At 45.4% G+C, this 24,749-nt stretch overlaps 2 protein-coding genes across 3 annotated transcripts in view; one reads left to right on the forward strand and one right to left on the reverse strand.

The window, feature by feature from the left end:
* lamtor3 (late endosomal/lysosomal adaptor, MAPK and MTOR activator 3) overlaps positions 1 to 6,421 on the forward strand; it is a 28,316-nt gene extending 21,895 nt beyond the window's left edge. The window contains exon 7 of the mRNA XM_086006205.1: positions 5,807 to 6,421. Coding sequence (XP_085862331.1) covers positions 5,807 to 5,880 — 74 coding nt within the window. The 3' untranslated portion in view covers positions 5,881 to 6,421. The remainder of the gene's footprint in view (positions 1 to 5,806) is intronic.
* Positions 6,422 to 6,427: 6 nt separating this feature from the next.
* dapp1 (dual adaptor of phosphotyrosine and 3-phosphoinositides) overlaps positions 6,428 to 24,749 on the reverse strand; it is a 97,174-nt gene continuing 78,852 nt past the window's right edge. Inside the window, exons 6-9 of one of the 2 annotated variants that reach the window (XM_086006192.1) lie at positions 21,695 to 21,757; positions 18,967 to 19,052; positions 17,969 to 18,056; positions 6,428 to 6,855 (exon numbers count right to left, since the gene is read on the reverse strand). In XM_086006192.1, coding sequence (XP_085862318.1) covers positions 6,853 to 6,855; positions 17,969 to 18,056; positions 18,967 to 19,052; positions 21,695 to 21,757 — 240 coding nt within the window. In that variant the 3' untranslated portion in view covers positions 6,428 to 6,852. Of the gene's footprint in view, positions 6,856 to 8,862; positions 9,993 to 17,968; positions 18,057 to 18,966; positions 19,053 to 21,694; positions 21,758 to 24,749 lie in introns of those variants that run through there. The other variant, XM_086006183.1, reaches the window with a different exon arrangement.

Below are 24,749 nucleotides of genomic sequence, written 5' to 3' on the forward strand. Positions count from 1 at the left end.
AGGTTAGTGGACTAAATATAGGAGCAAATGCTTTTGTCGCTAAGAGCAATATCTGCTGTGCACAAAATTGGCTGTCATATTCACTTACAAAGCAAGCTTAGTGGGATTCGAACCCACAACCTTCTGTCTCAGGCGAAAGTGATAGCAAACTGCTTTTGTTCCTTATTTTTCTCTAAGGAGAAATGGGATTGGGGTGGTTTAGTCACTGACATTGGTGGTAGAATGTCTCTTGCAGTAGAATCAACTGAAATTGGTTGCAAATTTAGCTGCTCTTGTAGGTCACAGAAAAGGAGGGCTATTTTGGTGTACAGGATATGGATGGAACTTTCACCCCGAAATTCCATGTGCACAGTTTCCTTTCTTGTCAATAAAATTAGTGTAATATGAAGTTGTACAAAATAATTTGAGGAACACCTAACCATAGCAAAGATTAAAAGATGTGTCAAAATTAGTTGTGTTGGAGTTCCTCTTTTGTGCAAACTTTGTTCATTGTTACCTCTGGAGATAAATTGATAAAATACTAGGTGGACCTCCTGATGGAATGGTGGTAAAGTGGAGACCTGAGAAGGCTGTGATGGCAGAACAGTTCAGGAAACGAGCAGAGATATTATTGGCATTGACACTTCCTTTAATGACTCACCTGGCTCAATGTGTTCTGATATTGCAATGGGTTTCACTGGACCAAGTGAAGAGCAACACATAAATGTATGTAGGAATCACAGCTGTGACAGTTGGAATACAGGTAGACTATCCTTTATCCGCACTTCTGAAAACCGAAAGTTTTTTTGTGGAGCGTAAGTCGTGCGCACGACATAACCCGAGTGGCGCCAAACATGACCCGACGCTTTTCTGACCTGATTTGCGAGCCAGCTTAGCGTAGGAGTCAGCCGATATCCGGCTTTCCCACAACTGGCGGCGGCATTCAAGCCCCAGACCCCCGCTAAGTCAAGGAATTCAGATACGGAGCAGGGGGAGCTGTAAACAGACTGAGCGGCAGCACAGAGAAGCAGGAAGGGGAATGAGACACGGAACAGTCGCAAGAGGTAGCCTGAACTTCTAAAATTTATATTAAATACAAATATTAATTACCAAATTAATTTAATGTTCAGAGTTTCCCAGTCTGAAATAATACCTTCTGAAATCTGAAAATTTCCGAAAACCGAAACAAGGTTTTCGGATAAGGGATAGTCAACCTGTACTGCTATCCTGAAAACATCTATTTTAAAATTTGTTTTACAACAACAACTACTTGCATATAGATAGCACCTTTAACTAGTAAAACGCCCCAAGACGCTTCACAGGAGTGTTCTGAAACAAAATTTGGCACCGAGCCACATAAGGGGATATTGGGGCAGGCTCGGTCAAAGAGGAAGGTTTTAAGGAGCATCTTAAAGGAGGAGATAGAGAGGCGGAGAGGGTTGGGGAGGGAATTCCAGAGCTTAGGGCCTCGGCAGCTGAAGGCACGGCCGCCAATGGTGGAGCGATTAAAATCGGGGATGCTCAAGAGGCCAGAATTGGAGGAGCGCAGAGATCTCGGAGGGTTGTGGATCTGGAGGAGATTACAGAGATCATGTTGAGGTTTATTTTGGAGACTATATAACATGAATAGGAAAACCTGGGGGGAGAAAAGAGCAACTAGTGGTCCCTATGACTAGTTTTATATCCAATTTTAATCCAGGTTAATTAGAATCCGTCTCAACCTTTGTGTTTAGGTTGTCCAGGCCACGGATTTATCTGCCAGCCATTCGCGGCAATATTAATTTTGTTCAACTTGGGAGCAGAGGGAGTCAGCCGGCAGGCACATTTGATTTAAATCCGTTTCTTAGTTTATTTACTGTTTCTACAATTTATAATTCGCAATACTGTAATATTCTTGCATGACCTGGAACGCTCTGCCCTGCCGAGTGCAGCCTGGATCTGTATGCCCAAATGATGGCTTGGTCCTTCCGGTCTACATCCAGAGTTGACCAGCAATCCCGTCCTAACCTCCCTGATCTGCCACTGGCTCCTCTTGTCTGACGACAGCAATTTCACCCATTTGCTTGGAACTTTTATAACCCATTTGCTTGTGGCTGGTTTTCTTCCTTATCTTGTTTTCAAACATTCTCAAAGTCTTTTCAAGGTCTTTTGCTCAGTACTTTTCCATTAGTTCATTATTTTCATTCTTATTGAAGCTGTTAGAACTGCAACCCAAATTCTTCCATTACAAGCACATACTTTTTATTAATTGGCATGGCAGTAACCCTTTTCATGTAGTCCAATTTCTACCAAAGTTTAATTTTAGTTAACCTTGCACAACGATTCATAATAAACAGACATCTATAACACACAACATTCGATCTTGGCTATTTGCAGCTTGTAACTAATTAGTTCTTTTATAACAATAAAATATAAAGAAACACATAAATTCCATTGGTAGGTAAATTGAAGATGTGCCCATGATCTCACCATAAGCTCTAGGTGCATAAACAGTTACCTCTGCAACCTCAGATCATTCAAAATTCCACTGCCCACATCCTATCCTGCACCAAGTCCCACTTGCCCATCGCACCAATCCTCGTTGACCTACAGTGGCTGAAATTTTAAATTGTTAACCTTGTGTTTCAATCCCTCCATGGCCTTGCACCCCCCCCTCCCCGCCCTGTGGAAAATATGTGCCGATAGTATGCTTCTGCATTTGTGACTGAGTGCTGGTTCAGTGGAGGTCTGCAATGAGATATGTTTAGAGCTTTGGGGCTTCAATGGGACAGAAGGAAGAACAAAGCATAGAGACAGGAAATGGAAACTAGCAGCCATGCCTGGTCAAGCAGGGGTTGTTAACATCTGATGAATTATACATTGGTTGGAAGCTGATGTGAAGAGGGCCAGTTGGAAGACTTGGAGAGGAGAAAGACCGGTGGGGTTCAAAAAGTGCTGCAAGGACTTCTCTTAGCAGCAGTATGCTAGTGACTGGACAGTTTGAAATCTGGTTGTTCTGATTCATAAACCACTGCTTCTCTGCCTGTTTCTATTGTTGCATAAACAATGTTCTGGATAGACTCTTAAAACCAGTCTTCCAACTACATTGTTATAAGATTTTATCACTGGTTTAAACCAGGAAAACTGGTTCTGGAAAAAGTATTGTGCATATTTGGCTAACCAACCATCTGCGAATTGAAGTGAGCTTGCCTTGAAATGAACCTTATTGCTACTTCAAGCTAGTCCTTAAATTAGTGTTTTTAAAGAATTGAAAATAATGTAGCCACCTTTCTCCAGCGTGGATTAATTTGAAGGTTGCCCCCACACTCACTGTACCTGTTTGTCAGACGATGCAGGTTTGCGGTAGGGGCAGTTCTACTGGCAGCAGCAAGGGAGGTTGGACTGGATCTACTTGTGGAGCATCTTCTATTTTTCTGGATGGTCTGGGTACACTTTGTTCCCTCTGGCTTGTGTGCCTGTCTTTGCGGTGTCTGTTCTGTCTGGCTGCATCAAGAGCTTTGGGGACCTCCTGGGAAAAAGCTGCTTTCTGCTAAATCTCTTCCCTCCTCCACCCCTATGACTTGCTGCTTCCTTTGGTTTCACTATTTTACACTCCGCCTTTGTGTTTTCTCCGTTACTCTCCCCTCATTCTCTCTGAAATTATAAACTTGAGCTCATCCAAAACTCTGCTGCCCCCGTGTCCTAACTCGCGCCAAGTCCTGTCCACCCATCACCCCCTCGTGCTCGCTCGCCTCCATTGGCTCCCGGTTAAGCAGCGCCTTGATTTTAAAATTCTTAACCTTGTTTTCAAATCCCACCATGGCCTCGCCCCCTCCCCCATCACTGCAACCTCCTCCAGCCCTACAACCCTCCGAGATCTCTGTAACCTCCTCCAGCCCCACAACCCTCCGAGATCTCTGTAACCTCCTCCAGCCCCACAACCCTCCGAGATCACTGCAACCTCCTCCAGCCCTACAACCCTCCGATATCTTCGCTCCTCTGATTCTGGCCTCTTTCACATCCCCGATTTCAATCGCTCCACCATTGGCGGCCGTGCCTTCAGCGGACGAGGCCCTAAGCTATGGAATTCCCTCTAAGACGCTTCTTGAAACCTACCTCTTTGACCAAGCTTTTGGTTATCTGCCCTAATACTGCCTTATGTGGCTCGGTGTCAAATTTAGTTTGAGAACGCTCCTGTGAATCGCCTCGGGACGTTTTACTACGTTAAAGGCGCTGTATAAATGCAAGTTGTTGCTGCTGCTATCTCTCACTGCCAATACTTTGGTTATTGTAGCACGCTCTCTCAGTTGTATCCTTTTCTCGGTGTGTTTTCACAATAGCAGGGCAGTGGAAGCAGAGCTGCAGTGTGACAGGAGGGAGCAGGAAGGGATGGCATGTGTTCCTCACGTGAGGTGGGACCTGCAGTATCTGGGTGTGGTGCTATAGCGTGGGCCCTGGGCAAGGCTATTGATTTAGAGTACCATTTAAATTTAGGAGCATTGGGTGAGTAAAGAGCTGGTGGCTGTATCCCTATATTTTTTTCACTGCAATTTCATTAGGCAAATGTTTTTGGGAGAAAGATTTTAAGAATATGATTGGTCACGTTTGCCTAAATTAAAGGGGGAAAAGACACAACCGATGAGGAGGAAAGACATTAACGAGTTACTTTTTAAAATGAGATTGCTAGCAATGTTCCCTGTGAGCTGCGCTTTGTTCTGCGCGGCCTGTTTCTTTTAATGCGCGGTCCCTTTACATTTCTGCACATGCGCGGTGTTCACAGTGTACAAGCCAGTGAGCGGCCTGCACTGGACCTTTGCCACCACGCGCGTGCACCTTAGCAAGAATATTGATTGCGAGATGTGTACAGAAAAAATCAACATACCGGTAAATGGGGAGAAAATGTATGTTTTAATAGAAAGCAAGTATTGTTGCATGCACGTGAGGATCTGAGGGGTGATGTCTATGTTTGCATCATCCCTTTATAAGGAAATTGCTCAATAGTTAAAAATGGGGCAGCAATAGAGCCGTTAATAAAAGGCATATCAAAATCCGCAGAAATGAAAATAGGGAGTGTGATTAACTGGGAGGAGGACTAAGCAACTTCAGGAAGACATGTGGGTTTGTAGAGTGGGCAGCTAGATGTCAGATGAAGTTTAATTCAGATAAAGGTGAGGCCATAACGTTTGGGAAGAAGATTACAGAGGACGTAAACTGCAAAACATTAACAGAAGAGGAGACCTTGGAGTTCCGAGAGAGAAATCTTTAAAAGTGAGAGGGCAAGTCAGCATATGGACCTCTAGGTTTTATAAATGTGGCTACAGAGTACAAAAGCAAAGAGGCAATGTTACAATTAGAATATTGTCCATTTTTGGGCACCTTAATTTAGGAAATATGTCAAAAGCCAGGGAGAGATCTGAAGTGATTTGATACGAGGGATGGGAGCCCTTAGTTATATCAGAGCAAAGAGGATTAAGAGGAGATCTGAGAGAAATGTTCAAAATTGAGGGGTTTTGAAGCAAATAAGGAACCATTGCTTCTGCTGGTTGGTAACCAGAGGGCATCAATTTAAGATCATCGCCAAATAAACAAAGAGAGCTTTGAAGACATGTTTCTAACGCAGGGACTTGTTAGGATATAGAATGCCCTATTAAACGGTGACGGAAGCAAAATCCATAATAGCTTTTAAGAGGGAAGTGATCTGAACAAGAAAAAATTAAAAGGTTGTGGGGGAAAAAGCAAGAGAATGGATGAATGAATATCTCTGAGCCCTAGCACAGGTATGAGGGGTCAAATGGCCTCCTTAGTACAATTTGCTGCTTTTTAACCGTGCTGTTTTCTGTCTTGAAAGGGTTGATTGTCAGTTTGGAGAAAGAACTGGCACCGTTGTTTGAAGAGTTGCGGCAGGCTGTGGAAGTTTCATGAAGCGCAGCAGCCAGAAAATACACCGTCTCGAAGATTGTGAACTTATTGGCAAGTCATTAGTGCAGCATACAGTTCCCAGATATTTGCTCATTTGGATGGTGGTCTTAAAAGCAATTCATCAAGTTTAATGCTTCTTAAACGGACACGCGGATTATACACGGCTTTCCTCCTGAGCTGCGGTTGATGGTTTTCACTGCTCAACACCTCACTGCCACTAATAATTTGTGGGGTTTCTTTAAGACCCCAATGTGTTCCTTTGTTTATGAAATAAATTAGCATTTCTGGTATCATAATTGGATTGTCAGAACTCATGGGCTGTAATGGGCTTACTTTGGGGGCACAGGGAAGAGGCGAGAGAATCATGGCTGGCTTTAAATTACTGTTTGAATTGCATTTATTTTGGATGCACAACTGCTTAAAACTGTTTAATTATGTACTATCACCCACATACCGTTTGGTTTTGATGTCTTTCTACCAAATGCAGAACCACAAACAATTTACCGAGTGCAGTACAATTTAGAATAAAACATGAGTAATCAAAGCTGTCAAATTTGTTTCACTTTATTTCTTGATAACTTACCACAAAGTATCATGTTATGGCGTAGTTTGTTAAATTAACACTCAATAGAGCCATTTAAATGGTATCTATATATAGGCTGAACTATTCCAAAATCTAGTCAGTTGATTGCATAATTTAAAGATAACATCTTTTGTACTGTTAGCTGTCTCTCCATTGGGTAGCACTCTCGCCTTTGACTCAGAAGATTGTGGGTTCGAGACCGACTCCAGAGACCGGAACACGCAAGTCCAGACTGCCACTTCAGTGTTGCACTGTCGGCGGTGTCGTCTTTCGGATGAGACGTTAAACCGAGGCCCTCTCTGCTGGATGTAAAAGATCCCACGGCACTATTTCGAATAAGAGCAGGTGAGTTCTCCTCCGTGTTCTGGCCAATATTTATCCCCCAATCAACATCACTTTTAAAAAGAAAAAAAGTCTGCTCATTTATCATGTTGCTGTTTTGGGAACTTGCTGTGTGCAAATTGGCTGCCGCATTTCCTACAATAGTGATTACACCCCAAAAGCATGTCATTGGCTGTAAAGGACTTTGGGACGTCCCAAGGTGGTGAAAGGAACTATATAAATGCAAGTCTTTTCCTGTACTGCTGAATGTTAAACCCACATTATCTGCCATGCAGGGGGATGGGGTTTCATTCAGCCTGTGACCATCTCCAGCAATCATGTTGATAATGATTAAGAATTATACTGAAGTTTTAGCTGGAAACAACACATGTTAGAAAACTTATAAAAAAGAGCCAAGATTTTCCAGGGGGGGAGGGGGAGAGGAGGAGGAGGGAGGAGGGAGGGAGGGGGGAAAGAGGGGAGGAAACATAGAAGATAGGAGCAGGAGTAGGCCATTCGACCCTTCGAGCCTGCTCCGCCATTCAATGAGATCATGGCTGATCATCCAAATTCAGTACCCTGTCCCTGCCTTCTCCCCATATCCCTTGATCCCTTTAGCCTTAAGAAATATATCCAACTCTTTCTTGAATATATTTAATGAACTGACCTCCACCGCCATCTGTGGCCGAGAATTCCACAGGTTCACCACTCTGTGGGTGAAGAAATTCCTCCTCATTTCAGTCCTAAATGGCTTACCCCTTATCCTTAGACTGTGACCCCTGGTTCTAGACTCCCCGGCCATCAGAAACATCCTTCCTGCATCTAGTCTGTCCAGACCTGACAGAATTTTATAGGTTTCGATGAGATCCCCCCTCAATCTTCTAAACTCCAGTGAGTATAAGCCCAATCGACACAATCTCTCCTCATACGTCATTCCTGCCATCCCAGGTATCAGCCTGGTGAATCTTCGCTGCACTTCCTCCATGGCAAGAACGTCCTTCCTCAGGTAAGGCGACCAAAACTGCACACAATACTCAAAGTGCGGTCTCACCAAAGCCCTGTACAACTGCAGCAAAACATCCTTGTTCCTGTACTCGAACCCTCTCGCTACGAAGGCCAACATACCATTTGCCTTCTGAACCGCCTGCTGCACCTGCATGCTTACCTTCAGCGACTGGTGCACAATAACACCCAGGTCTCTTTGCACTTCCCCTTCTCCCAATCTATTGCCATTCAGATAATAATCGGCCTTCCTGTTTTTGCCACCAAAGTGGATAACCTCACATTTATCCACATTATAGTGTATTTGCCATGTTTCTGCCCAGTTTCTGCCCAATCACCCAACCTGTCCAAATCGTACTGGAGTTTCACGACATCCTCCTCACAGCACACACACGCCCACCCAGCTTTGTGTCGTCTGCAAATTTGGAGATATTACATCCAATTCCCTCATCCAGATCATTAATATATATTGTGAACAGCTGGGGTCCTAGGACCGATCCTTGCGGTACCCCACTAGTCACTGCCTGCCACTCGGAAAACGACCCGTTTATTCCAACTCTTTGCTTTCTGTCCGCCAACCAGTTCTCTATCCAAGTCAATACCTTGCCCCCAATCCCTTGTGCCTTAATTTAAATAAGGGGGGGAGAAAGAGGAGAGGGAGGGAGAGGGGGGAAGAGAGGAGGGGGGGGGAGGCAGGAGGGAGAGAAAGGGGAGTGAGGAGAGGGGGAGGAGGGAGAGAGTGAGGGAGGAGGGCGAGGGAGAGTGGGGAGTAGGGAGGGAGGGAGGGGGGGGGAGGGGAGGAGGGAGAGAGGAGGGAGAGAGTGGAGAGAGAGAGTGGGGAGAGTGAGTGAGTGGGGGGGGGGGGGGCTGCGGGGACCCCTGCCAATGTTCCTCGAATTTTTTGGGGGCCCGTGTGGCTCCTTTAACGGGCTGAGCGGGCCGTTCAAAATTCCGCGCAGTTTTTCTATTTAAAAGCCGGTTCAGTGGCTGCCCGGCCAGGCAGCTTAAAGGGAACATTGACCCCTCCGCCATTTTAAGCTAAAACTGTATTGTCATCAAATCAAAGCCTGGACCAACTATTATTCAACAAATGGCATTTTATTGTCAGCTGGTATTTATTTGCCCAAAGGAATTCCCGTCGCTGAAAACTTCATAAAACTCCAAGCTTTTAGTTGGTGAGTATGTCAAAAAAGGAAAAATGCAATTGGCATCTACAACATTTAAAAAATCCAACATTCCTTTTAAAACAATTAGGTTTCACATCCATGGATCATTATGCAAATAAACTGAACACACACAAAAGTATTTGCATCAGAACTATCTTACAAAAATGAAGTAATAGACCAGCAAGTATTGAGAATTGTGGGCAGATCAGAAGCTTAAATAACATCTGTAAGAACGTCGTCAAAAAATAATTTCTAGGTTAATTACTAAGCTGGTCACTTTCTTTCTGCTGCAAGTGGTGAATCGTGGTTGGAGTCGAGCCAGCAAGGGTATTTTGTGCTTCCAGGCACCATTTAAACGCGAGTACTTCCTCGTCCTTTCTACCACTTTGACCAACGATACATACATAGAATTTACAGCAAAGGCCATTCAGCCCAAAAGGTCCGTGCCGGTGTTTCTGCTCCGCACCAGCCTCCTCCCACCCTACTTCATCCTATCCGCATAACCTTCTATTCCTTTCTCCCTGGTGCTACATTCCCTTTAAATGCATCTATGCTATTTACGGTAGCAAGTTCCATGTTCTCAACATTGAAGAAACTCCTTCATAATTTTAAAGATCACTAATAAGGTCACCTCTTCAGTCTCCCCTTTTCTAGAGGAAAAGAGCCCCAGCCTGTTCAGTCTTTCCTGATGGGATGATGCCAGAACAGAGAGGTTATACCTTTCTCCAGTGCTTCTATATCCTTTTTGTAGTACTTGTAAGTGTAGGTTCTATACAAGTTTAACATAACTTCTCTGCTTTTGAATTCTATTTCTCTAGAAATGGTCCCCAGTGCTTTGTCTGCATTTTTTTTATGGCTGTTAAATTGATGTAAAATCTTGGTGCTATGCTATAATGTCAAAGAATTGTGGAAGTTAAACTGCAGCAAAATTAATGGATTTTCCTTCCAAACTCCCACTCAGTTTATCATCAAAAAGTTTTTGCACACTGGAGATAATTCTTGCTGGTCAGATTTTAAGTTTTTGCTGCTTTCTTCATTTGAGTCTGAAATCAAAATAAGAAAAATAAATTAGAGTTGTGGCTGATTTTCAGCTACTTCTACACGAGTCTTGCTGGCCAATTCTGTGCCTACTGATGCACCAAACAAACAAACTAGCTTTTTCCACAGGATATATTCATAGATCATAAGAAATAGGAGCAGGAGTAGGCCAATCGGCCCCGCTCCGCCATTCAATAAGATCATGGCTGATCTGATCCTAACCTCAAATCTTCCATCACTCTGCATCCACCCGAACCCATGTGATCTCCCGGGAGAGGCGAAAAACCAGATGATAAATCCAATGGCCAATTTGGGAGAAAAAATCTGGGAAATTCCTCTCCGACCCATCTAGGCAATCGAAACTCGTCCAGGAGATCACTCTGTCCCTATATTTTCTACAGTACTTACCTTCTGTAAAGGCGATCTCCACCCCAGCCAGGAACAGGAATAAAACCATCTCCTGAAATCTAACACAGAATTAGAACACAAGAAGTAGGAGCAGAACCAGGCTACACGGCCCCTGGGCCCACTCCACTACCCACAGGGCCATGACCATTCCGAACCTAGACTCATGTCCAATTTCCTGCCTGCTCCCCGTAACCCTTAATTCCCTTTACTTCTAGGAAACTATCTATTTCTGTTTTAAATTTATTTAATGATGTGGCTTCCACAGCTTTCTGGGGCAGCAAATTCCACAAACCTACCACCCTCTGAGTGAAGAAGTTTCTCCTCAGTTTTGAAAGAGCAGCCCCTTATTCTAAGATTATGCCCCCTAGTTCTAGTTTCACCCATCATTGGGAACATCCTCACCGCATCCACCCGATCAAGCCCCTTCACAATCTTATATGTTTCAATAAGATCGCCTCTCATTCTTCTGAACTCCAATGAGTAGAGTCCCAGTCTACTCAACCTCTCCTCATATGTCCATCCCCTCATCCCCGGGATTAACCGAGTGAACCTTCTTTGTACTGACTCGAGAGCAAGTATGTCTTTTCTTAAGTATGGACACCAAAACTGTATGCAGTATTCCAGGTGCGGTCTCACCAATACCTTTTACAACTGCAGCAATACCTCCCTGTTTTTATAGTCTATCTCCCTAGCAATAAAAGCCAACATTCCATTGGCCTTCTTGATCACTTGCTGCACCTGCATACTAACCTTTTGAGTTTCGTGCACCAGGACCCCCAGATCCCTTTGTACTACAGTACTTTCCAGTTTCTTGCCATTAAGATAATAACTTTCTCTATGATTTTTCCTGCCAAAGTGCATAACCTCACACTTTCCAGTATTGTATTCCATCTGCCAAATCTCTGCCCACTTACTTAGCCTGTCTACGTCCCTTTGCAGGTTTTTTATGTCCTCACTCACTACTTTTTACATCCCAGAACCATGTTCCTGGTTTCAGATTCCAATTGATAGTGCAGAAAATGGAAGGGGTATTTCATACCCTCTATTGCAAAGGTCAAAGTCATACTTGGGTAGCTTTGTTACCTATTGTAACCATTTACAGGTGTGGCTTAGCAAGTTACATTGGGCCAGAAATTCGGGTCAGAGGCTTCCCACGGGTGCAAGCCTCTGACCTGCACTTACCTAGCGTGCCGGCCGTTGTGCTGTGGGCCCGCGTGGGATTCCGATCCTGGGCCTCCTCCAGCTGCCGGCGCGCAGTGCTTGCGTATCCCAGGGGCGCAGTTAGTTCGAAGCGTCCCCTGGGATCACGTGGGCCATGGAGAGCCAATCGTAGCAGGGAATCTCTATTCATAGATTTGACCTGTCAAATCTATGAATAGAGATCAGCCCCAAAACCTAACTAAAACTTCAAATAAATAAAAAAAAAAAAACATTTTAAAAATAAAAACTATGAAACAATTTAAATTTTTGAAAAAATTAATTACAGTTTTTAACAGGGCTAAAAATAAACTTACCTTTAAAGTATTTAAAAATAACAAACCTGTGGAAAAAATGTTTTAATTTTACTTAATTCACCACTTACCTTGTTAAAAGCATAGCTCCTGGAGACTTACCCTCCCGGAGAAACCTGCCAAAAAAAACGGAAGTTCCAGGCGTATGCGCTGCCTCTGCGGCGCACGCGTTCGACCTGTGAACCCCTTCTTTCAAGGGAATGGAAGTTCTGGTTTCCAGCGCATGCGCGAAACCAGCACTTTCATTGGCCTTACGCGTGAGTACCCAGCGTGTACTCGCCCGTGGGGACCCGAATTTCTGGCCCATTATATAAACACTTAGCCTATGGTTCAGCTAACTTCTACCAGTTCTTACAGGCTAGCCATCATGGCCCCTACCTACTACAATGGCCAGTTGGTCCAGAGAAATTCTTTCACACTGTGACGTGGAAACATAGGCTGTGATTTCGCCTACCGAGGCGGGTCCAGTGCGGTCAATGGCAGGGTGCGACCCCACTGCTGGCTCCAGCCTGCTCTTTAGAGTGATCCTACCTTGATTGGGCTCGTTAAGCCCGCCCAGCGCGTTTCCCGGCCAATTGAAGGAAGCAGGTCTGATGACGTCATTTGATGACACGTCATCAGCCGGTTTCCTTAAAGGGACCATGCGCAAATTGATTGACAGTTGCGCCGTCAGTGCTCTACAGCATTGAGGTGCTGCAAACACTGCCGACCACGGCTGCACCCAGGCGCTCCCATGACTCCCTCCATATGCTTATGGAGGCAGTCACAGCACACACGGAGGTCCTCTTCCCTTCCCATGGGTGGAGCAGACCTCCCCAGGAGATCAACACAGCCTGGTTGCACATTGCACAGGAGGACAGAAGTGGGGACGTCGTTAGGAGGACTGGGCTGCAGTGGCGCAAGCCTTTCAATGATCTCAGTAGATCATGAAACGTTACTGCTAAGCCACACTCAACCTCATCCTGCTGTGCCACTCATCACATCCCCATCACTCTGCCTTCCCTACCCTACTCCTGCACATCCTTACACCAACTTATCTCCACCCATCCCTCTCTATCTACATTATCACATCTCCATCTCACTAGCCACCCCTCACACTCGCCCTCACCCCACTCCAATCATACCAACTAACAACACACAAGGGTCACTTGGATCTTTTCGCCAATGTTCATGTGAAGTTTCTGTTAATGTGCTGTCAAACATTGAAATCTTTATTTTCAACACTTTGTGTTCTTGGACAGATATGCGTGTACCTTTGGAAGTGGCTCAGTGAGTTGCAGTGAATGGTGAGACACAATGGTATCCGCCCCCCCGGCCCCGCAATTGCAATAAGTGTGAAAGGAATGTGTTATTGGCCCAGAAATTCGGGTCGGAAGCTTCCCGCGGGTGTAAGCCCCCGACCTGCACTTACCTAGCACACCGGCTGTTGAGCTGTGGGCCCGCGTGGGATTCTGATCCTGGGCCTCCTCCAACTGCCGGCACGCAGTGCTTGTGTATCCCAGGGGCGCAGTTAGTTCGATACGTCCCCTGGGATCACGTGGGCCATGGAGAGCCAATGGTAGCAGGGAAATGCCCATTCAAGACCTGTCAAAACTTATAAATACTACAGGCCCCAAAACGTCACTAAATCTTACAATAAGTTTTTAAAAAACATCACTTTTTAAATAAACTAAAATTACATGAAATAACTTTTAAATTTAAATTTTTGAAAAAAATAATTTTATTTTCTAAGAGGGCTAAAAATAAACTTACCTTGCTTTTAAAAATAATAAACCTGTGGAAAAATGTTTTAATTTTAATTAATCCACCACTTACCTTGTAAAAAGCAGGCCTTACGCCTGCTTTTTTTACGTGTAAATTCTGCAGACTTACCCTCCCGGGAAAACCTGCAAAAAAAACCCAAGTTCGATGTGCATGCGTTCGAACTCTGAACCCCTTCTTTCAGGAGAACGGAAGTGCCGGTTTCCCACGCATGCGCAGTGCATGCAGGAAACCGGCACTTCCATTGGGCCTACGGGTGAGTACCCTGTGCGTACTCACCCGTGGAGACCCGAATTTCTGGGCCATGGTGTTGGTGTGGGGTGGTGCCAACCTGGCGCATCATCTGGGAGCCAGGGTGTACAGCGTCAAGTGAAGTAAATCTGGCTATGGTGAGACCATCCCTGGCCTCCCAGGCAGCAATGTGGTCTGGTTCTGATGCCCTATCAGTTGATTGCGGAGAAGGTTGGTGGTGCTGCTGCTGGTTTTGGGGCTGATCGTGGTGGGATTCTGAGGACCAAGGTGAGATAGTTTCAAGGGCACCGATGCTAATGTAATAGATGGCAGGTGAAGTTGAGACGACAGAAGCAAATCTGTCAATGGGCAGAGAGGTTGTTCCAATGATATGGCACTGGATAGAGAGGTTGTTCCAAACACTTGTAAGCTGCATAAAGCTCAATCTGTCTTCCAAATGCAGTAACAGTTTCTGAGCTTGGAAAGTGAACAGCTGAGAGATGGGAGCTTTTATACCACTTTTGCAGCTGTCAAGTAACAGATAATTCACTGCTCAATCCCCACTCACGACCTGCTGAGCTAACGTGATCCCTGAGCAGCATACAACCCATGGGGGAACTCGTAAAATTGAAAGGTAAGCTTAAAATAGTATTTAAGTGCCTCTTAACAATCTCTTAATGATCTAAATTGCCTCCCCCGCCGCTTGGTGTCGGGTCTGTTCAGCGATGACAGACTCGACATACTGGGAGACTAGCGTGGAGCTGGGTTGACAGCGGGTTCCTGACTCAGTCAATTTTTTTTTCTCCACACCTGACCTGCCACCGACCGTGCCCGCTGACTGCCCGAAAAATTCCCCTCATAGAATGATACAGCACAGAAAGAGGCCGTTTGGTATCTTTGGTAGAGCTATCCAATTAATCCCACTCCCCTGCTCTTTCCCCATAGCCTTGTAAAAATATTCCCTTCAAGTATTTATCGAATTCCCTTTTGAAAGTTACTATTGAATCTGCTTCCACCACCCTTTCAGGCAGCGCATTCCAGATCACAACAACTCGCTGTGTTAAAAAATGTTTCCTCACGTCCCCTCTGGTTCTTTCGCTAATCACCTTAAATTGGTGACCCCTTGTGCCACTGGAAACAATTTCTCCTTATTTATTCTATCAAAGCCATTCATGATTTTGAAAGTCTCTATTAAATCTCCTTCTCTGCTCTAAGGAGAACAATCCCAGCTTCTCCAGTCTCTCCGCATAACTGAAGTTCTTCATCCCTGGTACCATTCTAGTACATCTCTTCTGCACCCTCCCTAAAGTGTGGTGCCCAGAATTGGACACAATCCTCCAGCTGAGGCCTAACTAGTGTTTTATAACCGCGCCGAGACTTGAATTAACTGCACGTGAGGGGGGAGTGCCACGTTGTGGGGTTCCCGACAGATCAGTCTGGCCACGGTAAATGCTGAAGATCAGCTTCTCAGAACCCGGTGAAGCTCATTGGATCCCTGACATGGTGCCCATCATTCACTCCCGGCGCACCGTGGCTGCAGTGTGAACCCATCTACAAGATGCACTGCAGCAACTCACCAAGACTTCTTCGACAGCACCTCCCAAACCTGTGATCTCTACCGCCTAGAAGGACAAGGGCAGCAGAAGGCGCATGGGAACACCACCACCTCCAAGTCACACAGCATCCTGACTTGGAAATATATCGGCCGTTCCTTCATCGTCGCTGGGTCAAAATCCTGGAACTCCCTCCCTAACAGCACTGTGGGAGCACCTTCACCACGGACTGCAGCAGTTCAAGGCGGCGGCTCACCACCATCTTCTTGAGGGCAATTAGGGATGGGCGATAAATGCTGGCCTTGCCAGCGACGCCCACATCCCACAAATGAATTTTTTTTAAAAGCCACCCTCAAACTTCACTTCTGCTTTCCAAGAAAAAGCCCTGTAAAAATAAACCTTGGACTAGGAAGGCTGTCAAGACCTTGGAGAGGGTGAGGAGGAGATTTATTAGAATGTTACCGGGGGCTAAGGGACTTCACTTATGTGGAGACACTAGAGAAGCTGTGGTTGTTCTCCTTAGAGCAGAGAAAGTTATGGGGCGATTTGATAGAGTAAATAAGGAGAAACTGTTTCCAGTGGCAGAAGGGTCGGTAACCAGAGGGCACAGATTTAAGGTGATTGGCAAAAGAATGAGAGGCGAGAGGAGGGGATATCCTTTTACGCAGCAAGTTGTTGTGATCTGGAATGCGCTACATGAAAGGGCGGTGGAAGCAGATTCAACAGTAACTTTCAAAAGGAAATTGGATAAATACTTGAAGGGGAAAAATTTGCAGGGCTGTGGGGAAAGAGCAACTAATTGGATAATTCTCCAAGCCGGCACAGGCACAACGGGCTGAATGGCCTCCTGTGCTGCATCATTCTATGAGTTTCCTGTCTTTCTCTTTACCGCTACTGATTGACCTGCTGTGTATTTCCAGTAGTTTGGTGATTTTAAGAAGCCAAACACTCTACATTTCCTAGACAGTGTAACAGAGGTATGGAGGCAATAAAGGACTTAGTAGACGGACTAATTCATTGTCCAATTGAGCTACGACTCGAGATGTCTCCAGAACAGATAACCATTCGTGCTCAATTCTGCACATTAGAATGAGATGGGACATTTCAAGCACTACTTTATGGGTGTGCAAGGGGTTCACAGAATTCCTTTGTTACAAAATTTTGAAGTTCTTCAAATTAAAATTCTTGGGAGCCAGGAGGGTTTTGTGTTGGACTGAGGAGGGAGGAGAGCAGCATCATCTGAGAGAGCTTTTTCTTTAGAAGCCAGGCTGGAATACTCTGCCTCGTTTTAACCAGTGGCCCATACCCTTCAGTTCAGGCACCATTAGTCTATAACTTCCTAAAACATCCCCCCCTCCCCACCGCTGTGAAAGGTGTTTACAGCGAGGGTTCCGCTCTGATTTTGGATTCTGGTGCCAGAGCAGCATTGTGTTACATAGAAACATAGAAGATAGGAGCAGGAGTAGGCCATTCGGCCCCTCCATTCAATGAGATCATCCAAACTCAGTACCCTGTCCCTGCCTTCGCCCCATATCCCTTGATCCCTTTAGCCTTAAGAAATATATCTACAGGAAACTCTTTTATCCGGGACCGGCGTGGTGCTAGTTTATCAAAAAGTCCGGATTACAGAGAGGTATAGTAAAAGGTACGAGAGCTCTGTACACAGCAACAAATCCAGGCTTCCCTGTTGCTTAGCAACAGGTGCAGGAACCCCCCACAGACCAAGCGTCCCTGTGCAGGAACCCCGGTTACACAGCCACAGATCCAGGAACGGCCACTAATATGAAGTAAAACTTACCTGAACCTACTCCTGAATTTTGCCGGTTAACAGAGATTTCCGGTTATTTCAGTGCCGGTAAATCGAGAGTTTCCTGTAACTCCTTCTTGAATATATTTAATGAATAGGACTCAACCGCCTTCTGTGGTAGAGAATTCCACAGGTTCACCACTCTCTGGGTGTTAGAATTGTTGTGCTGTGACGGTAGCTAGGACAAGTTACTGTCACAGCACAACAATGCTAACATGCTGCTGCTCTGAGCTGCCCTCAGTTGTAGTTGAGAGGCAGCTGCATGCCAACAGTAACCATTAATCCTCTTCAAATCATGTAATGTTTACCTCAATAAATTCTACTTTGAGCAGTAGATGCCATTACCATAATTTATAAAGCACCCAACAATGTCACGACTCCAGGGAGTCTTCACACTCAACCTCCTTCTTCTTAGGCAGTCCCTCGGAACCGAGGATGACTTGCTTCCACATTAAAAATGAGTTCGCAGGTGACTGCCGCGTCCAATGCGGGACCTACAGTCTCGGTCACAGGTGGGGCAGACGGTGGTTGAAGGGGCGGGTGGGTGGGGTGCTTGGGTTGGCGTGCGCTCCTTGCGCTTGGCTTCCGCTTGCTCCCGGCGAAGTTATTTGAGCAGTAGATGCCATTACCATCATTTACAAAGCACCCAACAATGTCACAACTCCAAGGAGTCTTCATACTCAACCACTTAACTTAAAGTAGACACTTACCAGTTTCCATCGTATTAACTTGATCCATTCATCAGCTTCAACTCCTGTCTTTGTGCACAAATAATACGTTCTTTCAGGAAATACTAAACTGTAAAGAGAAGGAAGGTTTAGTAACATATCTTTGATAGAACTTTAAGCAAAATAATAATGGCTTATTCTGTGCATTAGGAAGGGGGGTTACAATTTGAGGGTTTTTGTTTTAAGTTTATTCAATTCCAAATTACTTAACAAAATCTGCTATCTGCTGACTTGAGTAAGAACAAGAAATTGCCCCGCTTTAAATAAATTTTTGACTGCTCAGAAGTTTGTGGGTTCAAGTCCCACTCCAGAGACTTGAGCACAAAAATCTAGGCTGACACTCCAGTGGAATACTGAGTGAGTGCTGCACTGTCGGCGGTGCCGTCTTTCGGATGAGACGTTAAACCGAGGCCCCGTCTGCTCTCTCAGGTGGACATAAAAGATCCCGCGGCACTATTTCGAAGAGCAGGGGACTACTCCCCGGTGTCCTGGCCAATATTTATCCCTCAATCAACGTTACTAAGAAAACAGATTATCAGATCATTATCACATTGCTGTTTGTGGGAGCTTGCTGTGCGCAAATTGGCTGCCGTGTTTCCTACATTACAACAGTGACTACACTTCATAAGTGCTGTAAAGCGCTTTGGGACGTCCTGTGGTCGTGAAAGGCGCTATAGAATTCCAAGTCTTTCCTTTTAGTCTCTGAGCTGTGCACCACTCCGCAGCCAAGTAGACGCATCTGCCAGTGGCACTCATGGTGGCGTTTCAGGAGTTGTTCGCGAGCAGGATAGGTCAATTGGGCCCAGATATTTCTTTCCCCTTAACCTTTGCGGAATCGTACCTCTTTAATGACGTTCCAGACGCTCTGGAATACTGTGTGTATGGGGAAACATGGAAGAGAATCTCCTCCTTCATAGTTACTTAGTTAGAAGACAGGTTGATGGACAGAGAGAGAGAGAGACTCATTTCATATTCCTTACCAGAAACAATTAATCTTCTCTTGTGAATAGTCAAATTGTACCCCCGTACATTCCATTAGATCCAGAGTCTTAATTGGTTCTGTAGACTGCAGAGTAAATAAAAGATAGAAATACATTTTACACAGCTATTCTTTAATTGGTACAGATATTTCCTTTAATGTTGGTCTTGCATTATGCGTATCTGTAGTTTACAAGATTCTAATCTGGGTCTGTGCCTCAATGCAGGGAGTAGCACTACCATGTCTTCGAGCAGGAATATTCTAAATTGTAACGCAATGTCATCAAACATTCTGTGGCGAGAATCATTTTCTGACTGATTAAACAACTGTGTGACCCAATCCCTACAAATGAAAATAGTTCTAACATTTGAGAAATAGATCAAGCCCACATTAAAAACCAATCACAGGCTGTTCCTGTTAATTCAAATCGATTTTTACACTTTAAAAAATCTGAATCTTTAGCGTCAGCCATTGCTCAGTGGGCAGCACTCTTGCCTCCAAGTCAGAAGGTTGTGGGTTCAAGTCCCACTCCAGAGACTAGAGCACAAAATCCAGGCTGACACTCCCAGTGCGAGTACTGAGGGAGCGTTGCACTGTCGCAGATTAAACTGAGGTCCCGTCTGCCCTCTCAGGTGGACGTAAAAGATCCTCCGAAGAGCAGGGGAGTTCTCCCCAGTGTCCTGGTCAATATTTATCCTTCATCCAACACCTAAAAACAGATTATTTGGTCATTTACCACATTACTGTCTGTGTTGCACAGTCGGGAGGTGCCGTGTTTCGGATGCAACAATAAGCCAAGGCCCGTCTGCTCAGGTGGACGAAAAAGACTCGGTGGTACAATTTATGCATTTCTCCACTTCACCTGAAGAAGGAGCAGCGCTCCGAAAGCTTGTGATTTCAAATAAAGCTGTTGGACTATAACCTGGTGTTGTGAGACTTCTTACAATTTGAAGAGGACCACCTCATCTCGAGCCATCTTTTGTTTCTTAACCTGTCCCATTACCTCTCCTTTTGCCTCGCACCACCATCCCTTTTGTCATTCAATCTCTCCTGCCTTCCATCCTATCACAGACCTTCCCGTTGTTCTTTCCTCCCCTCTTCCCTGCCCCCCTGCTTAAAAATCTCTCCTCTCTAATCTTTTCCAGTTCTGACGAAGGGTCCTCGACCTGAAACGTTGACTCTGTTTCTCTCTCCTCGATGCTGCCTGACCTGCTGAGTGTTTCCAGCATTTTCTGCTGTTATTTCACTGAGAACTATATTAGTCAGAGTTTTTCATGCCTCCATTTGAATAACGAAGAATCTCCATAGATTGTTCAGTTAATAAATACACGAAATAGTGCATAACTGAGCTGTGTACACCAAGAAAGCCCTAGTTTCAACGGTTGGTCTGTCCCGCGTTGGAGAATCCCAGAGTCCGGTGGTAAGAAAGAACTCACATTTAAATAGTGCCTTTAATAACCACAGACGTCCCAAAGCGCTTCAAAGACAATGAAATACTTTTGAAGCATAGTCACTGCTGTAATGTAGGGAAACGCGGCAGCCAATTTGCAAAGGGCAAGGTGACACAAACAGCAATAAGACAAATGCCCAGATAATTTTTTTTTTTTTTTTTTTTTTTAAAAGTGATGTTGGTTGAGGGGAAGAATGTTGACATTCCGATTGCCGCCACCTCCCCACCCCAGGACACCGGGGATAACTCCCCCACTCTTCTTCAAAATACTGCCATGGGATCTTTTACGTCCACCTGAGAAGGCAGACGGGGTCTCGGTTTAACATCATCAGAAAGATGGCACCTCCGCCAGTGCAGCACTCCCTCAGTACAGTAATAATTACATATATAGAAGTGCATAGAATTTCCAGCACAGAAACAGGCCATTCGGACCAACTGGTGCGTGCTGGTGTTTATGCTCCACACCAGCCTCCTCCCACCCCTCTTCAGCATAACCTTCTATTCCTTTCTCCCTCATGTGTTTATCCAGCTTTCCCTTAAATGTATCTGTACTATTCGCCTCAACCACTCCCTGTGGTAGCGAGTTCCACATTCTCACCACTCTCTGGAAGAAGCTTCTCCTGAACTCCCTACTGGATTTATTAGTGATTATCTTATATTGATGGCCCCTATTTTTGGACTCTTCCCCTTCCCCCCCCCACACACAAGTGGAAACATCTTCTCTAGGTCTGCCCTAGCAAACCCCTTCATAATTTTAAAGGCCTGTATCAGGTCGCCTTCTCCTTTCTAGAGAAAAGTGTCCCAGCCTGTTCAATCTTTCCCGACGATCTATTGATTGAAGAGTCAGTCTGGATTATGTGCTCAAGCAAGTGGGGCCGCAAGTTTTCGTCTCAGCTCGTCGTCAGGTCCAGGGAAGGAATGAAAGAGTCAGGGAGCTCAATCCTCACACCCTGCGGTGTCCCTGCTGGACAGTGTACGTGTAGCTGTTGGGTTAGGAGAGGGTTGGGGGTTAGGAGAGGGTTGGGGGGTTAGCTGGAACGCCTGCACCATCACGTAGCCTGGGGCGGCAATCACCCTCCAGCTTCATACTTCAAGAGTGGCCACTGGGGCGAAGTATTTGGAAGACAACCACAACCCAACAGTGTAAGTCAGCACCTTCAGAATGGGGTGGGCGGATGTTGGAGGGGTCGCAATGGGCGCAATTGGAAGGCAGTTGACTTATTTTTTTATTTTAAACAAAAAGGTTAATAAGCTGCAATTTGTTTTAATTAATACTTACCATTTTGTCTTTGAAATACTTCAGTTCATTCCTATGTAATATAAACCACCTAGTTTTCCAGCTCTGGAAAGAAGCGTAGAAGGAAAAGGAGAACAATCAAAATAAACCCACTCAACCCTCAGTGGTAAACTCCGCAATACGAAACCCAAGCTGTCCTCGAGCTCCCGGTTGATGACTGGCCTGCCCGCCAAACTCAATAGGACGTGCAAGGTGTAGATCTGTCATCTACAACCCTGCTTCATCCATACAACCTCACAAACCAGTGCGCTAAAGGATCGGGTGACCCCCCCCCCCACCCCACCCACCCTCGAGAAGGTGGTGGTGGTGGTGAGCCGCCTTCTTGAACCGCTGCGGTCCATGTGGTGACTTTTTTTTGCAAAGGTTTGTTACAACCGAGTGTCCTGCTGGGCCATTTCAGAGAGCAGTTTAAGAGTCAACCACATTGCTGTGGGACTGGAGTCACATATAGGCCCAGACCGGGTAAGGACGGCAGATTTCCTTCCCTGAAGGGCATTAGTGAACCAGATGGGTTTTTACGACAATCCGGTAGTTTCACGGTCATTATTATTGATTGATGCTAGCTTTTTATTTCCAGATTTATTTAATTAACTGAATTCAAATTCACAAACTGAATGTGGTGGGATTTGAACTCACGTGCCCGGATTATTAGCCCAGGTTCTAATGAAGGGTCTCTGGATTACTAGTCCAGTAACATAACCACTCTGTTAACGTACACTTGCATCTGTACTTGGGGGGGCGGTCCTTGTACTTAAGTAAATGGTTGTGTCCATAGGGGCAAAGAGGGTGCAATCTATAAATCAGACTCTTGGAACATGGCGTTGTGTGTGTGTCAGTTACACAGCCGACATGAAAAAAGAATGACCTTTGCATCATCTAACACACTTCACCTCTGTAAAAATCCAACCCCAGGCTTCTTGTTTGTATTAATACTTGGCGTATTTGACCGGCCACCTTCACCCCTCCTGCTTTTGTCAACCTTCCTTTACTCAGTTCTAATGAAGGGTCTCCACCCGAAACATTAGCCTATAGAACAGTACAGCACTGAAGGAGGCCATTCGGCCCATCGAGTCTGCGCTGGCTCTTTCGAAGAGCAATCCAGTCAGTCCCACTCCACCGCTCTTTCCCCATAGCCCTAAAAAAAAATTCCTTCTAGTATTTATCCAATCTCCTTTTGAAGGCTACTATTGAATCTGTATCCATAGAAGATAGGAGCAGGAGTAGGCCATTCGGCCCCTCAAGCCTGTTCCGCCATTCAATGAGATCATGGTTGATCATCCAAATTCAGTACCCTGTCCCTGCTTTCTCCCCATATCCCTTGATCCCTTTAGCCTTAAGAAATATATCTAACTCCTTCTTGAATATATTTAATGAATTGGCCTCTACTGCCTTCTGTGGTAGAGAATTCCACAGGTTCACCACTCTCTGGGTGAAGAAATTCCTCCTCATCGCTGTCCTAAATGGCTTACCCCTTATCCTTAGACTGTGACCCCTGGTTCTGGACTCCCCCGCCATCGGGAACATCCTTCCTGCATCTAGTCTGTCTAGTCCTGTTAGAATTTTATAAGTTTCAATGAGATCCCCTCTCCAAATCATCCTCCGCCCTATCAGGCAGCGCATTCCAAATCCTCACCACTCGTTGAATAAAAAAGTTTTTCCTCCTGTCGCCTCTGATTCTTTTGCCAATCACCTTAAATCTGTGCCCTCTGGCTAGCTTTTCTTTTTCAGTTTGCTCATGGACTTGCTGTCCAGTATTTTCCGCATATTTCCGCCTGTCATGCGTAAGGATCCAATACGGCCCTCTAATAGCCTTCTCCTTGGATACATACAGCGTTCTAAAAAAATGCACTGCTTTTAATGATCTCGGAATAATTAACTCTAGAGGCATGTATTAACTCTGCTGGAATGCAGATTGTGGTTAAAAACATTTTGTAAAGTTGACACTATCTTGTGTACTTCCTCAAATGTCCGTTTGATTCATAGAAACATAGAAGATAGGAGCAGGAGTAGGACATTCGGCCCTTCGAGCCTGCTCCGCCATTCAATGAGATCATGGCTGATCATCCAAATTCAGTACCCGGTCCCTGCCTTCTCCCCATATCCCTTTAGCCTTAAGAAATATATCCAACTCTTTCTTGAATATATTTAATGAACTGGCCTCCACCGCCCTCTGTGGCAGAGAATTCCACAGGTTCACCACTCTCTGGGTGAAGAAATTCCTCCTCATTTCAGTCCTAAATGGCTTACCCCTTATCCTTAGACTATGACCCCTGGTTCTGGACTCCCCGGCCATCAGAAACATCCTTTCTGCATCTAGTCTGTCCAGACCTGACAGAATTTTATAGGTTTCGATGAGATCCCCTCTCAATCTTCTAAACTCCAGTGAGTATAAGCCCAATTGACACAATCTCTCCTCGTACGTCATTCCTGCCAACCCAGGTATCAGCCTGGTGAATCTTCGCTGCACTCCCTCCATGGCAAGAACGTCCTTCCTCAGGTAAGGTGACCAAAACTGCACACAATACTCGAGGTGCGGTCTCACCAAGGCCCTGTACAACTGCAGCAAGACATCCTTGTTCTTGTACTCGAACCCTCTTGCTACGAAGGCCAACATACCATTTGCCTTCTTAACCGCCTGCTGCACCTGCATGCTTACCTTCAGCAACTGGTGCACAAGAACACCCAGGTCTCTTTGCACTTCCCCTTCTCCCAATCTATTGCCATTCAAATAATAATCTGCCTTCCTGTTTTTGCCACCAAAGTGGATAACCTCACATTTATCCACATTATAGTGCATTTGCCATGTTTCTGCCCAATCACCCAACCTGTCCAAATCGTACTGGAGTTTCATGACATCCTCCTCACAGCATACCCTCCCACCCAGCTTTGTGTCGTCTGCAAATTTGGAGATATTACATCCAATTCCCTCGTCCAGATCATTAATATATATTGTGAACAGCTGGGGTCCTAGGACCGATCCTTGCGGTACCCCACTAGTCACTGCCTGCCACTCGGAAAACGACCCGTTTATTCCAGC

The sequence above is a fragment of the Somniosus microcephalus genome, chromosome 2, assembly GCF_052327205.1.
Source record: "Somniosus microcephalus isolate GS21.2 chromosome 2, FLI_Smic_1.0, whole genome shotgun sequence".
Lineage (NCBI taxonomy): Eukaryota > Metazoa > Chordata > Chondrichthyes > Squaliformes > Somniosidae > Somniosus > Somniosus microcephalus.